The 19,163-nt window shown below is 42.5% G+C and overlaps 1 protein-coding gene across 13 annotated transcripts in view; it reads right to left on the bottom strand.

Annotated features, from left to right (window-relative positions):
- si:ch211-207d6.2 (sickle tail protein homolog) overlaps positions 1-19,163 on the bottom strand; it is an 82,751-nt gene that overhangs the window by 6,808 nt on the left and 56,780 nt on the right. For all 13 annotated transcript variants that reach the window (XM_021613334.3, XM_021613332.3, XM_090182326.1 and 10 more), the window contains 7 exons: positions 17,163-17,299; positions 16,778-16,925; positions 16,173-16,686; positions 14,966-15,248; positions 912-1,168; positions 529-708; positions 83-202 (listed from right to left, as the gene is read on the bottom strand). In XM_021613334.3, coding sequence (XP_021469009.3) covers positions 83-202; positions 529-708; positions 912-1,168; positions 14,966-15,248; positions 16,173-16,686; positions 16,778-16,925; positions 17,163-17,299 — 1,639 coding nt within the window. The remainder of the gene's footprint in view (positions 1-82; positions 203-528; positions 709-911; positions 1,169-14,965; positions 15,249-16,172; positions 16,687-16,777; positions 16,926-17,162; positions 17,300-19,163) is intronic.

Below are 19,163 nucleotides of genomic sequence, written 5' to 3'. Positions count from 1 at the left end.
CAGACAAGCAGTGAGTGAGTTACAAGCAGTGCATGCCTAAGGGGGCCAGAACGGGTTAGAAAAAGGGTACCACATCTGTTACCTTTGGGTCTTTGGGTGAGAGAGTGAGTTCTGGCTCTATCTGTCTGACTTGAGATGCAGTGCTTGTAAGGTCTATGACACACTTTGTGCTTACATCTCTAAGAGTGTACTTCTGAAACACCTGAGGAGGTCAAATTGCACCGATTAGATCACAGATCGTATTTCATGACAAGGCCTCTGTGGCTGTACAACAAAGGCTGAGTTAAATATCACAGTAACTGATGTATTAGGCAGGGCAGGGCATATTCTTGTTCACACAGACAAAACCCTTTCCTCCATTGAACAACAGAGGGAGACATGAACACATTTCCATGAGGTTTTCATAGTAATGCAGGTAAGATAAGACCACATACAATAGAGCTACTGTTTATGTTAAAAAAGGCAAAAAAAAATCGACAAATGCTTTGTACATATTTGTGGTTTTACATGTGACTTGTGTATTTTTACCTGTAGTTCCTTCATGAATTTATCCTCCTCCTCATCATCATCCTCTTCTTCTTTGTCCTCCTTTTCCCCTGGCTCAGCTGAGGCTATAAAAACAGGAGTGGTTTGGGGCTTGGGCTTGACCTCTGGGGGCTGTCTGGTGGGTTTGGGACTGGGTTGAGGGACCACCGCCTCTTCATCATCCTGAAGGGGATAGTAACACACTGACTTGGACACTGGAATACTTGCCAGAGCAAAACTGGCTTAGATAAATTGCCACTGTATCCCCCACTAGGTCATGTGTGCATACACTACTAAAGACAACTATTTGACTGGCAGTGTTATGAGGTTATCCTGGGAGGGAATGCTGCTTGACTAGTGAAATTGCCAACAAATGAGTCGCACACCTGGGCGGTGGTGGCTTCCTTCCTGGTAGTAAAGATGACTTCTCCAGACCTCCCTGTGGTCAGCCCTGGGCCGGACAGTGAAGGGAAGAACCTCCGTGGTGGGGGTGGTGGAAGAGACTTCCCTGACTTCTCTGGGCTGTTCTTCATCTCTCTCTCCACACTGGGCCTGCGAGGCTTTTCAACCATAGACTTATGTGGTCGCTCAGGGCTGACCTGAACAGTCACCTCAGCAGCCACATCAGCTGGCTGAGTGGGTTCTGTCAGATGACGACACACAGACACAGAAAATGTATACTGTATGTAGAGCATAAATAATACATACACATCTTGACATAAGTTTTATTAAACCATGTTTTCCACCCCTTATCACCCCGCCTGGCAATACAGGTTGGTTGTCAGTCCCCACCCCCCCATATCTCTATCTACCTGCCCCCTACCCCATATCCCCTAACCTAGGATGCTTTTACGTCCACCCCCCCGTCAACGAGAGAAAACCCTCCCCATACCAGCCCTTCCCTGTGGGCCTGAAAGCAATGATTAACAAAAAATATGAAAATAGGTACTGTATCTTAGGATGCTTCTTAGATTGATGACACTGGACACATAAGTATGTTTTAGTATTTAAATGGTAACTTTGAATAACATTACCGGAAAGCACCTGGTGTAAAACTAGGCTTTCTCGAGCACGATATATATGGCAGACATTTAAACGTCGACAGATAGCAGAAAGCACCTGGTGTAAAACTAGGCTTTCTCGAGCACGATATATATGGCAGACATTTAAACGTCGACGGATAGCAGAAAGCACCTGGTGTAAAACTAGGCTTTCTCGAGCACGATATATATGGCAGACATTTAAACGCCGACAGATAGCAGAAAGCAAACCCCGTTTTGAATCAATACTGCCATCTATTGGTAAACATAATACTCAGCATAAATATTTCAGGTTACTACAGTGTGTATATATATATATATATACTGTAGTAACTGTAGTAACCTGAAATATTTATGTTGAGTATTATGTTTACCAATATATATATATATACTGTAGTAACTGTAGTAACCTGAAATATTTATGTTGAGTATTATGTTTACCAATATATATATATATACTGTAGTAACTGTAGTAACCTGAAATATTTATGTTGAGTATTATGTTTACCAATATATATATATATATATATATATATATATATATATATATATATATATATATATATATATATATATATATATATATATATATATGTGTGTGTGTGTGTGTGTTGGGCTTTAGCTCAGATTATTCTTCACAGAGTCTTCTTCACAAAGCAAATTTGTCCAGGCCTCAATTGTTTCTTGACCAGCACCTTTCATTCTCGCTGTCGATAATTCTAATGTTATAACTTCTACTAGTGACTGTATCCACTGGTGAATTGTGAGAGAGTGGGGTGTTTGCCACTTAAGAGCCAGCATCTTTTTTTTTGCGGAAGTGCAGCCTGCCAGCAGTAATCGTCTGTGATTGACTGAGAGATTGAAGGAGCTATCATCGTTAAGTAACACAGTAGATGCAACGCATTGAATGTTTACATCCATACACTTCGAAATTTATTTTGTAACTTTGTCCCAGAAGCATTTAACTGCAGGGCACTCCAACATCACATGAAGGAATGTGCCTACCGGTTTTAGGGGACACAGTGAACAGTGTGATAAAACTTTTCTTTGGTGTTAATTACAGTCTGTGAACAAATTTAGAATGTATAAATTGATGGTTCAGATTACGGGATGACAATGTCATATTTTTCCATATTCTTTTCCAGTTAAAGGGTTATTCAGATTCACTTACTGTAGATCTGTGTACCATACTTTTTTAATGTCTAGCCTAGAATATGAGCTTTCCAAAAGTGCTTTTAAAAAAAACTTTATTTATAGATTTTCAGATATAGCAACATAAACAGTACAACCCCAACCCCTCATCCCTCCCTCCAAACCACCCACCCACAAAGGCATCTATAAAAGTAAGTTAAATAGGAAAGAAAAATAGAAACAAACATTAATAGACACTGAAACATTAGAAAAATCAGCACAAATGGCCACTAGAACTAACATGACTGCTCACCAAACTATGCAAGTTACACTAAGTAAAAGACAGGCTCCACGTATTGTATTAATGGAGACCAGTTTAAGTCTAACTTCTGTCGGGACCCAAGCACAGTGTATCTAACCCTCTCCAGAGGCAGGGATGACATCACTTCCTTAACCCACTGCATAAAGGAGGGCGGCTTTGCAGACTTCCAGTGAAAGAGGACAAGGTGGCAAGCTAGCAGTGATGCTGTCGCATTCGCCTGATGTGTGGTAGCATTCTGGTCTAGGGGAAGTACCCCAAAAATGGCAGTGACTGGGTTGGGGGCAAACAGTTGTATTACACATATGTGAGAACGCATCAAAAAATGGGTCCCAGAGGCCACTCAAACATTTGCATGACCAAAACATGTGTTCCACAGTTGCTGGACTCTGGGGTCAACATTTGGGTATATTTTTGCCAATCTGTCATTTGAGTAATGGAGACGGTGAAAAACCTTAAACTGAATAAGCCATTGCCTTATGCAAAATGATGTGTGGATACGCTCAATACTTTATTACCATATACTGTATCATCCGGTAGCTCGCCACCTGTGTCTTGCTCCATTGCAGATTTTGTATTTGCAAAGGAAGGCGGATTAATGTCCTGTATTATGTCGTATAATCTTGAGATTGTGCCCTTCAGATAAGGGTTAAGATCTAAGCACCTCACGACTGGACACTTGGTAGGCTCGAGTGGAAATGAAGGGAAATGTATTTTGGCAAAGCTGCAAGTATCTAAAAAAGTGGCTTTTGGGAATATTATGGTCAACCCTCAGAGTATCAAATGAGACGAATATGTTATCAACAAATAGGTCACAAAAAAACATTTGTGGATTTGGTGGATTCGTCATTCGTGGACCACCTTATGAAATCCTGCTTTGGGAGTGTTTTGAAGTTATGTTTAAACAGAGTGTGTGACCTTTATCCCCAAAGAAGAAAAAACCTGATGCTCCACCTTAAATGGGAAATTGGCATACCCAATTCCTTCTGCTAACTGATTCATGGGGAGGAGCATGCTTTTTGTTAGGTTTAACTTCTAACCAAAGAATGTCCCAAAACCTTGTAGCATGTCCAAGAGATGGGGTATAGACTCCACAGGGTTAGAGTTGTATACAAGAAGATTGTCTGCATATAAGGACACCTTGTGAGTCATGTTGCCCCTCAATATCCCCTTAATCCTCTCCTCCGCCCGCAGAGCGACAGCAAGAGGCTCAGTAACCATATTAAATAGGAAAGGGGATAAACAGCAACCCTGCCTGGCACCCCTGTGGAGAGGGAAGTAGCTGGAGGTAACATTGTTGGTGCGAACAGAAGCCACTGGGGACGAGTACAAAATCTTAATCCAGTAAAGGAATGGCGGCCAAACACAAATCTCTCTAGTACTGTAAATAGATATTCCCACTCAACCCGGTCGAAAGCCTATTCAGCATCAAGAGATGACAACTCTGGCTGTAGAGTTGACTGGGCAGAATAAAGAACATTAAATAGTCGGCGAATATTGTAGAAATATTGCCTACCTGAGATAAATCAGGATTGGTCAGAGTTAATTATATTAGGCATCACTGTCTCTAAACGGCACAAAAGGCTTATAGGGCGGTACGAGCCACAGTCTAGGGGATTGTCTTTTTTAAGAAAAAACGAAATAGTCGCCTGGGTAAGTGTCTGTGGCAGTTTCTGACTAGAAAGGATTTCATTGTACATTGAGCTGAGGATAGGAGATCATTTAGAGGAGAATGTTTTATAAAATTCAATAGGGAAGCCATCAGGCCCAGGGGCTTTACCGCTCTGCATGGACTGGATTGCCAGAGTAGCTTCATCATCACTTATTGAGGCATCCATTCATCTGAATTGAGACAGGGGATGTCCAGATTGTCTAGAAATGCATGCATACAAGATGTGTCAGGAAGAGCCTCTGGTGAGTAAAGAGCCGAATAGAATTGATTAAATTGATTGTTGATTTCTTTGGGATTGGTAGACGTTAAATCAGCTGCAACACAGATTTAAGGTATGGTGCTGCTAGCAGCGGATTGTCAAAGCTGGTGAGATAACAACTTGCCAGCTTTCTCTCAGTGTACATAGAATTTTTGACTGGACTTAAGAAGAAGCTGCGCAGTTTGTTTGGTGGAAAGATTGTCAAATTTCGATTGGTGTAGCAGTCTCTCTTTGTAGAGTGCAGGAGTCGGAGAAGAAGCATATCTGTTGTCCACATTTAGATTGAGTTGAGAGAGCTCCGATAATTGTTTGGTGCGCTGTGTGTTGTCAGGGTAGCCTAGTGGTTAGAGCGGTGGACTAGTAACCGGAAGGTTGAAAGTTCAAACCCCCAAGCTGAGAAGGTACAAATCTGTTGTTCTGCCCCTGAACAGGCAGTTAACCCACTGTTCCTAGGCTGTCATTGAAAATAAGAATTTGTTCTTAACTGACTTGCCTGGTTAAATGAAATAATTTGTCCCCTTAGATATGCTTTTAACGACTCCCACACAGTAGAGTGAGACACATCAGGGGTGCAGTTGATCTGTAAAAAGACATCAATGTGAGTTGATATGTATTTTTTAAAAGGCACTACAGGATAGTAGTAGTGGGTCAAGTTGCCACACGCATTGTGACACAGTACTGTCCGTAAAGCGGATATCTAGCTGGACAGGGCTATGGTCTGATATAATGATGCTGTGATATTGGGGCGGCAGGTAGCCTAGCATTGGACTAGTAACCGAAAGGTAGCAAGATCGAATCCCCAAGCAGGTAAAAATCTGTCGTTCTGCCCCTGAACTAGGCAGTGTTCCTAGGCCGTCATTGAAAATAAGAATTTGCTCTTAACTGACTTGCCTAGTTAAATAAAAGGTAAGTATATATATATATTGCCTATTACAAAAGGAAGAATTCTATTGTCCAGCAGGAAAAATTTGTTGATTACTGCGCCTGATTTTGAAAGAAAATGTAAAAAAAAAATTGGCTATTAGTTACAAAAGGAAGAATGTTATTGTCAAAATCAGTAATCAACTCATTTCTAGAATCATATAAAAAAAAAAATGTTTAGCCCATTTTTCTCCCCAATTTCGTGGTATCCAATTGTTAATATTTACTGTGTTGTCTCATCGCTACAACTCCCGTACGGGCTCGGGAGAGACGAAGGTCGAGAGCCATGCGTCCTCCAAAACACAACCCAACCAAGCCGCACTGCTTCTTAACACAGCGCGCATCCAATCCGGAAGCCAGCCGCACCAATGTGTCGGAGGAAACACCGTACACCTAGCGACCTGGTCAGTGTGCACTGCACCTGGCCCGCCACAGGAGTCGCTAGTGCGCGATGAGACAAGGATATCTCTACCGGCCAAACCCTCCCTAACCCAGACGACACTAGGCCAATTGTGCGTCGCCCCATGGACCTCCCGGTCGCGGCTCCCGGTCGCGGCCGGCTGCGACAGAGCCTGGGCTCGAACCCAGAGTCTCTGGTGGCACAGCAAGCACTGCGATGCAGTGTAGAATCCTATAATTTGTCTGATCCATGGAGGAGCAATCCCACAGAAAACAAGTAAAACCCAGAGTATGATTCGTGGACTGGAGGAAAAAAAAGGAGTACTGTTTAGCAGTGGGATTTGCTCCCACATTGTTGGGCTTCGGTCGGGATCTGTCTAGACTTGGATGCAATACACATTTGAAATCTCCGCCAAATATCAAATGATGAGGGTTAAGGTCGGGAACTGTTGCGATAAGGTCAGAGAAATTGAGCGTCATCCCAATTAGGATCATAGAGGTTAGCCAGAATAAACCATTTTCCCATCACTATAATATATCTGCCATTAGTATCTGAAATTACTTTGGAGGAGACAAGCGGGGTACCTTTTCTGATAAGGATGGCTGCCCTGCTGGCCTTAGCACCAAAGTTGGAGTGAAATATTTAGTCTACCCATTTCCTCTTTAGTTTATCATGGTCGCTGGACCGGAGATGGGTCTCTTGGAGAGAAACCATGTCCGGACTTAAGGACTTAAGATGAGCATACACGCGGCTACACTTGACCACCTGATTAGTTCCTTTCACGTTCCAGCTGATAAAGCAAGTGGAGCCTAGAGTATGTGAATTAGGCAGTCATAGTAATCAGAAATGAATGTTAGGACAATCACATGGCCAGTGTGCTGAAAGGTCAGAGTAATAAAATATAAATAGAATTTTTAAAAAACTGCTAAAAACAGCAAAATACCCTGAAGAAAACCTTGGACCCCTATGCTGGCCCTGTTGGAAGGCTGCATCTACCTCTCCTAGACTAGAGCAAAATGCTACTGTGTTAAACTGAACCTCAGTAAAGCTATATCCAGGGCAAACATAATCACATTTACACCTAGGGAAGGGGATTCTGGAGGGAACCGGTCACACCCTGATCTGGTTCACCTGTCCTTGTGATTGTCTCCACCTCCTCCAGGTGTCGCTTATAATCCCCGGTGTATATATCCCTGTGCTTCCTGTCTCTCTGTGCCAGTTCATATTGTTTGCCAAGTCAACCAGCGGTATTCCTTGCTCCTATTTTTTCCCAGTCTCTGTTTGTTTCTAGTCCTCCTGGTTTCGATCCTTGCCTGTCCTGACTCCGAACCCGCCTGCCTGACCACCAGCCTGCATATCCCCTTGTACTGTTTTGGACTCGAATCTGATTTCTGACCCCTGCCTGGCCCGACCTCGAGACTTCATATCGTCTGGTACCGTTTGTACTCTGACCTGATTTATGAACTCTCGCCTGGCCCCGATATGCCTTTGACCACTCCCTTTGTTATAATAAATATCGGAGCGCTACCATCTGGCTCCTGTGTCTGCATTTGGGTCTCGCCATGTGCCCTGATAGATGGTTGAGGTGGTTCTAAGGTATCTTATGCTATATGCATATTTGAAGGATAGTAAAACAATACATAAAAAAAGGAGGTATAGGAATATATCCCCCCCCCCCACCCCCGACCAACCCCACCTACTTGGGATGACTTAAAAACACATATACAGTTGAAGTCAGAAGTTTACATACACTTAGGTTGGAGTCATTAAAACTTGTTTTTCAACCACTCCACACATTTCTTGTAAACAAACTATAGTTTTGGCAAGTCGGTTAGGACATAGACTTTGTGCATGACAAGTAATTTTTCCAACAACTGTTTACAGACAATTCCAGTCGGTCAGAAGTTTACATACACTAAGTTGACTGTTCCTTTTAAACAGCTTGGAAAATTCCAGAAAATTATATCATGGCTTTAGAAGCTTCTGATAGGCTAATTGACATCATTTGAGTCAATTGGAGGTGTACCTGCGGATGTAATTCAAGGCCTACCTTCAAACTCAGTGCCTCTTTGCTTGACATCATGGGAAAATCAAAAGAAATCAGTCAAGACCTCAGAAAAAAAAATGTAGACCTCCACAAGTCTGGTTCATCCTTGGGAGCGATTTACAAACACCTGAAGGTACCGCGTTCATCTGTACAAACAATAGTACGCAAGTATAAACACCATGGGACCACGCAGCCGTCATACCACTCAGGAAGGAGACGCGTTCTGTCTCCTAGCGATGAACATACTTTTAGGCGAAAAGTGCAAATTAATCCCAGAACAACAGCAAAGGACCTTGTGAAGATGCTGGAGGAAACAGGTACAAAAGTATCTATATCCACAGTAAAACGAGTCCTATATCGACATAACCTGAAAGGTCGCTCAGCAAGGAAGAAGCCACTGCTCCAAAACCGCCATAAAAAAGCCAGACTATGGTTTTCAACTGCACATGGGGACAAATATCATACTTTTTGGAGAAATGTCCTCTGGTCTGATGAAACAAAAATAGAACTGTTTGGCCATTATGATCATCGTTAGGTTTGGAGGAAAAAGGGGGAGGCTTGCAAGCCGAAGAACACCATCCCAACCGTGAAGCACGGGGGTGGCAGCATCATGTTGTGGGGGTGCTTTGCTGCAGGAGGGACTGGTGCACTTCACAAAATAGATGGCATCATGAGGAAGAAAAATTGTGTGGATATATTGAAGCAACATCTCAAGAGGAAGTTAAAGCTTGGTCGCAAATGGGTCTTCCAAATGGACAATGACCCCAAGCATACTTCTAAAGTTGTGCCAAAATGGCTTAAGGACAACAAAGTCAAGGTATTGGAGTGGCCATCACAAAGCCCTGACCTCAATCCCATAGAACATTTGTGGGCAGAACTGAAAAAGCGTGTGCGAGCAAGGAGGCCTACAAACCTGATTCAGTTACACCAGCTCTGCCAGGAGGAATGGGCCAAAATTCACCCAACTTATTGTGGGAAGCTTGTGGAAGGCTACCCAAAATGTTTGACCCAAGTTAAACAATTTAAAGGCAATGCTACCAAATACTAATTGAGTGTATGTAAACTTCTGACCCACTGGGAATGTGATGAAAGAAATAAACGCTGAAATAAACCATTCTCACTACTATTATTCTGACATTTCACATTCTTAAAATAAAGTGGTGATCCTAACTGACCTAAGACAGGGAATTTTTACTTGGATTAAATGTAAAGAATTGTGAAAAACTGAGTTTAAATGTATTTAACTAAGGTGTATGTAAATTTCAGACCTCAACAGTGTGTGTGTGTGTAATACACACACACACACACACACACACACACACACACACACACACAAAAAAACATTTAATTAAGTAAGTAAATAGGAAAACAAACCCAGTAAAATTCAACATTTGTAGAAATGTAACCCTCTGTTGAACATCCTAACAAGCCAGAACACTGAAAATTGACTGGCATTGTAATTAATACCCGTCGCTCGGCTATACAACCTGCAAACCCGTGCCATCCGCCCACAAGCACCAGAGCGGACCAACCAGTCAAATTGTAAAGAATAATACATATGGTCCTTTGGGAGTATAAACTTATATGTATTAAACATGCTCACAGTATGTTAGTAGGGTATTAAGGCATGGAAAGAGAGCTCAGTGGCTAGCCTTAGACAGCGACTAGGCTAATTATTACCACATCACCTAGCACTGTGCCTATACAGCCGCAGATAGTTGGTAAAAGCTAACTGTGTCATGTACTGTAAATAAAATACTATTCAAACTATATTGTCCTTGTGAGAACATGTCACCCTATACATACCATCATTGTTCATAATGTTAAATTACTGGATTAATAATTGTCATTTTTTTGGCAGCAGGGTGGAGGCATGTTTCTAATCAAGATATGAATTCACTAGTTGGTCCTTGGTTGCGTTAGCAAGGCTAGTGCAGGGTCACAGTATCCGCCCACAATGGCTAGTTAGTATTATGTCGCCTGTCCTCCTGTCGATGTAGGTGCGTGACAACGTATTCTTTGGCCTTGGTTGGGACATTTTCTTCTACTCGCCGGAGGGAGTAGTTATCTTTAGTACAGCTGGGTAACGAATGCCAAACCTGGTGTCCAGACAGCGGTGTAGGAGCCCCCTCACATCGTTGAAGGCTGACCTCTTCTTCATGACTGCCGCCGTGTAGTCCGGGTAAATGCAAATATTCCGGCCATCGTGGGTGATGGGAGCCACTCGCGCTGGCTTACGGAAGACATCCTCCTTCTCCTGAATGTAGTGGAATTTAACTAACTTTCGGTGAGGACTGTATGCTTCTGTGCGAGTGGGGGCGAAATCGAGGCCTAGAATTTCCTGTAGCAGTTTAGCTATGGACAGGGTAGGCTGCATTCCGCCTACGGTCTCGAGTCCCTCTCTCACGCCGAAAATTTGACTGTTCCCCCGGCACTGTCGGTTCTCGAGGTCCTCAACCTTGGAAGTGAGTTTGACGACATCTGATGATAGCCGGGTGACTTGCTCTTTGTGTCACCCCTTTGTTGGAGTAAATATTTGCACCATCTTCCAGGCTATTCAGACGGGTGTCATATCTCACCAATTCTAGATTAACGGAGTCGATCTTTATGTTGACCTCGGTGGCGAGAATAGCTATTTGTGAGGATGGGTCAGTGGATAATGACTCCACCTTAGCCAGCACAGTCTGTTCAGGTTTAATGATAGCCGCCATTACCATGTCTAGGTTGGGGGGATCAGAGTCCGTGTCAGGTGAGCCCGAGGTTTTAGCAGAGGCCTGCTCCTTTGTGGGCCGCGGCCCGTTGTCTCAACATTTTACAATAAAAGTGCCAACATTTTCAGAAAATAAGCCAGATTAGTAAATTGGGTTTGATTCCAAATGAAATGTTACAAAATGAACACGTGGGGGAGGTGTTGGTCAAGTATTAATAGTAAATTGTTCGCCCTGGATCGGAGCACTGAGAACGTGACTTCACATGTTGCTGCTCACCAGCGCCCCCCTTTTCCACATTTTCTTATGTTAAAGTCTTACTCTAAAATGGATTTAAAAATGTTTTATCCTCAATGTTTGTTTTGTGTTCCACAAACCCCTGAAATATCACATTTACATAAGAATTCAGGCCCTTTACTAAGTACTTTGTTGTAGCACCTTTGGCAGCGATTACAGCCTTGAGTATGATGCTACAAGCTTGGCACACCTGTATTTGGGAAGTTTCTCCCATTCTTCTCTGCAGATCCTCTCAAGCTCTGTCAGGTTGGATGGGGAGCGTCGCTGCAAAGCTATTTCCAGGTCTCTCCAGAGATGTTCGATCGGGTTCAAGTCCGGGCTCTGCGTTGTCTTGGCTGTGTGCTTAAGGTCATTGTGCTGTTGGAAGGTGAATTTTCGCCCCAGTCTGAGGTCCTGAGCACTTTGGAGCAGGCTTTCATCAAAGATCTCTCTGTACTTTGCTCAGTTCATCTTTCCCTCGATCCTGACTAGTCTCCCAGTCACTGCCGCTAAAAAACATCCTCATAGCATGATGCTGCCACTACCATGCCTGACGCTTGGCATTCAGACCAACGAGTTCAATCTTGGTTTCATCAGACCAGAGAATATTGTTTCTCATGGTCAGAGTACTTTAGGTGCCTTTTAGCAAACTCCAAGCGGGTTGTCATGCACCTTTTACTGAAGAGTGGCTTCTGTCTGGCCACTCTACCATAAAGGCCTGATTTGTGGACTGCTGCTGTGATGGTTGTCCTACTGGAAGGTTTTCCAATCTCCACAGAGGAATTCTGGATCTCTGTCCGAATGACCATCAGGTTTTTGGTCACCTCCCTCACCAAAGCCCTTTTCCCCACGATTGCTCAGTTTGGCTGGGTGGCCAGCTCTAGGAAGAGTCTTGGTGGTTCCAAACTTCTTCCATTTAAGAATGATTGAGGGCACTGTGTTCTTGAGGACCTTCAATGCTGCAGAAATGTTTTGGCTACCCTTCCCCAGATCTGAGCCTGACCTTATATGTGTGCACGTGTGTCTCCAAATCATGTCCAATCAATTGAATTTACCACAGGTGGACTCCAATCAAGTTGTAGAAACATCTCAAAGATGATCAATGGAAACAGGATGCACCTGAGCTCAATTTTGAGTCTCAAAGCAAAAGGTCTGAATTTCAGTTTTTTATTATTTATACATTTGCAAAATTGTCTAAAACGGTTATGGTGTTGTCATTTTGGGGTATTGTGTGTGGATTGATGCAGATTTTTTTATTTTTTTAAATCAATTTTAGAATAAGGTAGTAAGTTAACAAAATGTGTAAAAATTCAAGGCGTCTGAATACTTTCTGAATGCATTGTATATGGTTCAGTCATCAGCATACAGGGACACAAAGGCTTTGTTTAGTGCCAGGTCATTGGTAAAGAATAGATGGCCTAGAGAGCTGCCCTGCGGTACACCACACCCTACACGTTTCACATTAGAAAGGCTTCCGTTAAAGAAAGCTCTGAGTTTAATTAGCTAGCTCTGAATCCACGATATGGCAATATAAGGTTGAAAATGCATAAAACATACAGTACCAGTCAAAAGTTTGGACAAACCTACTCATTCAAGGGTTTTTCTTCGTTTTTACTATATTGTAGAATAATAGTGAAGACCTCAAAACTATTAAATAAAACACATGGAATCATGTAGTAACCAAAAAAGTGTTAAACAAATCAAAATGTTTTATATTTGAGATTCTTCAAAGTAGCCACCCTTTGCTTTGTGTAGGTGTGTCCAAAGTTTTGACTTCTACTGTAAGTTAACAGGTTATGGTCAATAATATCAAAGGCTCCACTGAAATCTAACAGTACAGCTCCCACAATCTTTTTATTATAATTTATTTTCAACCAATCATGTGTCATTTGTGCAGTACATGTTGAGTGCTCTTCTCTATAAGAACGATGAAAGTATGTTGTCAATATGTTTGGTCAAGACAATGTATTTGGTCACAGCAAAACAGTTTGCTAAGATCTGGCAACAAGCTGATAGGTCTGCCGTTAGAACCAGTAAAGGCCGCTTTACCACTCTTGGGTAGTGTAATGACTTTGGCTTCCCTCCAGGCCTAAGGACAAACACCTTCCTCTAGACCGGCTATTCCCAAACTGGGGTACACGCAATGCCGTCGGGGGTACGCCAAATAATAAATGTGATTCACATTTTCAAACAGTCCATTTAGATTTGTCAACGGGGCTATACATTTGGGTGATGTTTTTTTCTCGCCCGAGTCGCCTCGTTTCACTGCCTAAAATAAAATGAAACCATCTAGTGTTCAGCGAAATAACAACATAATGTCAAATACAGGTAGCCAAGTCAAATAATTAACATCCAATCACATTAACCGTTACTCTCTCTTGCGGGAATTCCACTAACGGTCCACATGTAGCCAAACGTAGCTGCTGCTCATTCCCTTTGATCGAAAATGTATCAATGGTTTAAAAAAAGTAAGGCCCGCGTCCGTAGACACAAATACCAGCCTCTACTGGTAGTACAGCTACTACCAGCAGTACCACACCTGCACCTGTCAACGACACAAGTTGTTCTGCTTCCATGAGCACATCCAATGCTAACATCAGTAATTCTACATTTGTTGCTAGCCCAGCTAGCACGCACACTGGCAGTTGTGAATCTGATGCAGCCAAAGAGCTACTGCCCCCGTTCCCCGGGAAAGCACCGAACAACAGACAGGGACGTTGGACCATCGAAGAGTCGCAAATATGATGAGAACTACATTGGTTTGCTGTTCACTTATATTGGGAGTAGTGCCTTTCCTCAGCCACAGTGTGTTTTTCGTGCAAAATTACTAATCTCACAACTTGATGACACCTTCACTCCTGCGCAGACATTTGGAAACGAAACATGCCAATTTGAAAAATATGCCACAGGGGTTTTTTGGGCGAGAATTAAGATTACTTTTGAGCAGTAAGACATGTATAAAAGCAACAGATACCATTAATAAGAAGGGGCTAGAAGCGTCTTATGTGGAGAGCTACCGAGTGGCTAGAACAGGCAAGCCCCATACTATTGTGGAGGACTTCATTCTTCCTGCTGCCGCGGATATGGCTGGGACAATGCTTGGGGGAAAGGCAAAAAAAACTATACAGACAATGCCTTCATCAAACAACACTGTTTCACGATGCATCAGTGATATGGTAGGTGATGTATTAAAAAATTACTGCTTCGCATACAAGCTAGTGAATTCTATGCGTTACAGCTGGAGGAGTCAACAGACGTGGCAGGCCTGGCACAGCTCCTGGTTTCCCAATAACCAGATGGAATTCAGTTAATTCTAACAATATGCTGTTCATAGAATCAAATAAAGTAGGATAATATGAATTTGGATCATACGCATTAATAAAGGCAATTTTCTTTCCATTATGGATACATTTAAGGAAAGTGATTCTGCCTTATTGGTCTTCGCCCTTAACCAAGATGGTTATTTCCACATTTTTTTATGTATCATTATGATTATTTGCACCTTCAGTTTTGTTTGGGGATGATGAACAATCTGCCAGTTTGTACAATGGTTCTGCATTCTGAGTCCTTCCAGAGTTTCTTACAAAAATAGGAAAAATTACAGCAAACTGGTAACTTTGATGCTTCCAACAATTGAATTGGTCTATTAACTTCCATAGTTTCTTACCTGGAAGAGATGCCTCAGTAGGTTGAGGGGCATCTACTTCGTCTGGCAGTGGAGGGTTGAGCGGAAGCTCTGGGTCTGGGAGAGATGGCTGGTCTGGAGGTAGGGGTGGAGGGGAGGACTGAGCCTCCCTTCTCCCGGTCTCAGTTACCTCCAGGTCGGGTATGGCCTTCATCAGGCTGGCCTGGGCCTCCTGGAGAATCTGCTCAAACTCACTCCCAGAAGAGGTGGCTGCTGAGTTCTGTGGCGACCTCCCCTCCTCCAGGTCCTGCTCTCTCTCTGCCATCTGTGTGGTGGAGGAGAATTTTGTTATTTATTTCACCTTTATTTAACCAGGTAGGCAAGTTGAGAACAAGTTTCTCATTTACAATTGCAACCTAGCCAAGATAAAGTTACACATGGAGTAAAACAAAAATACAGTCAATAATACAATAGAAAAATAAGTCTATATACAATGTGAGCAAATGAGGTGAGATAAGGGAGGTAAAGGCAAAAAAAAAGGCCATGGTGGCGAAGTAAATACAATATAGCAAGTAAAACACTGGAATGGTAGATTTGCAGTGGAAGAATGTGCAAAGTAGAAATAGAAATAATGGGGTGCAAAGGAGCAAAATAAAATAAAAACTACAGTAGGGGAAGAGGTAGTTGTTTGGGCTAAATTATAGATGGGCTATGTACAGGTGCAGTAATATGTGAGCTGCTCTGGCAGCTGTTGCTTAAAGCTAGTGAGGGAGATAAGTGTTTCCAGTTTCAGAGATTTTTGTAGTTTGTTCCAGTCATTGGCAGCAGAGAACTGGAAGGAGAGGTGGCCAAAGGAGGAATTGGTTTTGGGGGTGACCAGAGAGGTATACTAATGATATATAATGGCCCAGACGTCTCAATGCATACCGATCAGAAATGTAGATGCACTTTACTGAGATTGGTTTATGTTAGAGAACTGGCAGAGGGCTCTGTTTAATCATCTTGAGTGATAGTGTGGTCTATATTACATTACACAGTAAGTAACAGTCATCTCAGTTTTAAAGACTTTCTTAATCTCAACCCAGCTACCTTGAGCAAGTTTCCTGGACCCAGATTAAGTCCAGTCTTAGACTAAGAATAATTTCAATTTAATATTTTTAGTCTCGGTTTAAGCTTAAACAGGACACCGACTCATGTGTTTTACAGACACTAAAATAATTACTAGGATTATCAGACCGACTATGACTACCTCAATATCCATGACGATGTGTTTGAGGCTGCCCCTGTTGGTGTGGATCTCCTCTGAACCAGGTGGTTGTGAGGTGGTCTCAGTGCTGCTGGCCGTGGGTGCCGGTCCATCACCACACCAAGGAACTATTCTCTTCTGCAGGGCCGGACTGTTCTCTCGGCTGCGGGGACTGACCTTGGCCACGGTGGGGGAGTCTCGACCGTGGGTGGAGGTCAGTGGGGGGCTGGGGTGGTGTGGCAGAGCTGCTGAGTGCTGACAAGAATGCATGTTGACGGGAGAGCTCTTCACACGGTGGACAATGTCAGGTGAGGTGGGGACTGTGTCTGGCCTGCCTGCAGGGTTCTTGACCTGTGGCTGGGGGGGTCTGACAGAGGGCCTGGGCTGAGGTTTGGGGGATTCCATGGTGGGGAGATTCTTCTGGGGGGGTTCAGACTGGGCAATGGCAGGCTCTACACCCCCCTCTGCTGTGGCTGCTCCAGGCTCGGGATTGTGAGGATGATTCTCTGTGACACATCTGAAGGGAACACAGCACAACTTTATTTGACTACTCAGATCATCAATCATGCTCTTACATGTCCTGGATGATATATAGGGGCAGCATGTACCTTCTGAGACCGCTGAGAGCCTCTGTCAGGGCTTTGACCCTCTTAAGCATGCTGTCCATCTTATGAGGCTCCTCCTTCAGGAATCGCACCGCCTCCACCTCCACACGCAGCACCGTCCGCATCTTCCCATGCAGGCTTGGGAACTCACCTGACAGAGGGGAGGGACCATAAATCCTAAAGTTGTCACACATTGACGAGGTGTCAGCTATCCACGGTGTCCTTTCTTACCCTTCACATATTTTAAAACATTACAGAACTGACTGGTTGTATATGATTAATGCTGCTATGGCGTATCTCCTGCTATTGGTAACTTAATCACTTGAACATCTTCTACCTGTGGTCAATGATGTGCTAACCTCTAGCAGCAGCCCCAGACAGTGCTCACCTTTAAGTCCAGCCAAAGCTTCTCCCACCCTCCTGAGGTTGACAGCTCCCTCCTCCACGTCCCTGAGGGTGATTGACAGCTGACCTTTGTCGGAGGACGAGTCTCTCCTCAGACGGTCCACATACTCCTCCAGCTCCCTGAGAGACACAGGTTCTACATCTGGTCATAACATTACAGTAAAACCAATGTTCATGTTTGGCATGACAAGGAAAGACATTGGTGATTGGCCTATATTATGATGGTGCTCACTGCTCAACTAATAAATGGTTCCATTTTTGCATCTTCTCCCAGGCACTGTAGTTTTTGCATGGTGATTTCTCCTAATGTAATAACGAGCAATAAACATCAGATGGCAGCGATGTAAATGTTGAGTTCATGCAAGTGTGTGCAAAGCTGTCATCAAGGCAAACGGTGGCTTCTTTGAAGAATCTCAAATATAAAATATATTTGAATTTTTTTAAACTCTTTTGGTTACTACATGATTCCATATGTGTTATTTCATAGTTTTCATGTCTTCACTATTATTTTATAATGTCGAAAATAGTCTAAATAAATAAAAACCCTTGAATGAGTAGGTATGTCCAAACTTTTGACTGGCACTGTATATACACATTTTGGGGGACACGTTGTATATTGTAAAATTCGACTGCACGACAGACCACACATAATTTAATATGCAATTGTTTACCTAAATTATTCATACTCATTTATATATGTTAGTATTAAACTGTTATCTACTTTCTCAAAACACAAGATTAATCTGAAAAACAAATAGAGACATTATTTGGTTCCAACACTGAGGAAGATGTTGGTAAAGAACCCTTTTTAAGAGTCTACAGGAGGGTGTACCAGACTTCATAAAAAAATATTACTACCGTACTATTCTGCACAGGCTGACACAGACCAATTAGGCTATTTAAAACACTTCAAGCTACAAGGAGTCAAAAGCCACTAACTGGGCCCAAAAAATCTGAGGTGTGCACAGATTATTTGGACAATAATATTTTGTGGAGTTGTTTTCATTAGCGGGAAGAACTTTAGCTAATGTCTTATTATGGGGCCATAGGTAAACAAAAGTGTCACAATGCATAAATCAGGGCATTTGAAGACAAGCAGAGCTCTTCATGCCTTCTGCTAAACTTGGCCTGATATCACAAATAAGATTTGTCCTGTCCCAGGTGGAATGAATGTAGATGGAGCCCTAAACATACTTTTCATGGGGACAGATGGGTTGCAATCTCTAAAGAACAGTTTCAGATGCAATGTGCGTATGAATTAGTATTCTAAACGCGTTGCAGTTGTGCGTCCTGATATTCAGGATGTTTTGCTCCTGAATGTGTTGTTTTGTATACATTTTCTGGAAATGGTTCACTAAAGTCTGTTGCACTGTACTTGCAGCCTACTTGTTTTGTTTTGTCCAATCAAATCTAAAATAAATTGAAAAATAGAATCCACACGGGGATGTATTTCTCAATTTTAGGCTTTTCAAATATATTCCATTCTCTTGTATATATTATGGTTATATTCCCACTAATATTCCTTTGTGTAATTAAACTTTGACGTGTATGTTTCTGTCTTTATAATACTAATATTTCACTTGTAAAGAGCATTTCTCACGCTCAATGCAAATTAAGTTGGTTGAAGCTTGCTTTTGTGCGCAAATCATTTGACTGCTACAGGATGAGATTATTTATTCTCTTTTATTTATGAAAAGGAGCTGACACTGGCTTTCATTACTTATGATTTATTTCTGATATTTTAGCTGAATTAAATGGCAATATGTAACTTTTGGGGTGACACAAACAAATTTAGATAGTATAGCATAGAGAATCATTGTACCATCTTATTTTGTCACATATACTGAAAATGGGTGAACTATTAGAGTTTTAGCAATTTCTGCATAGTGCAAGCTAAATTATATTATTATATTATGGTGTTTCTATTCCAAGAAAAACTCAAATACATGACATTTTATAGTAGCCTATATATTGCCTACCTAAA

The sequence above is a fragment of the Oncorhynchus mykiss genome, chromosome 8 (assembly GCF_057628025.1).
Source record: "Oncorhynchus mykiss isolate SJ-2025 chromosome 8, ASM5762802v1, whole genome shotgun sequence".
NCBI classification, from domain to species: domain Eukaryota; kingdom Metazoa; phylum Chordata; class Actinopteri; order Salmoniformes; family Salmonidae; genus Oncorhynchus; species Oncorhynchus mykiss.
The sequence above is the reverse complement of the archived record's forward strand: the minus strand, read 5'-3'. Positions and strand labels throughout refer to the sequence as shown.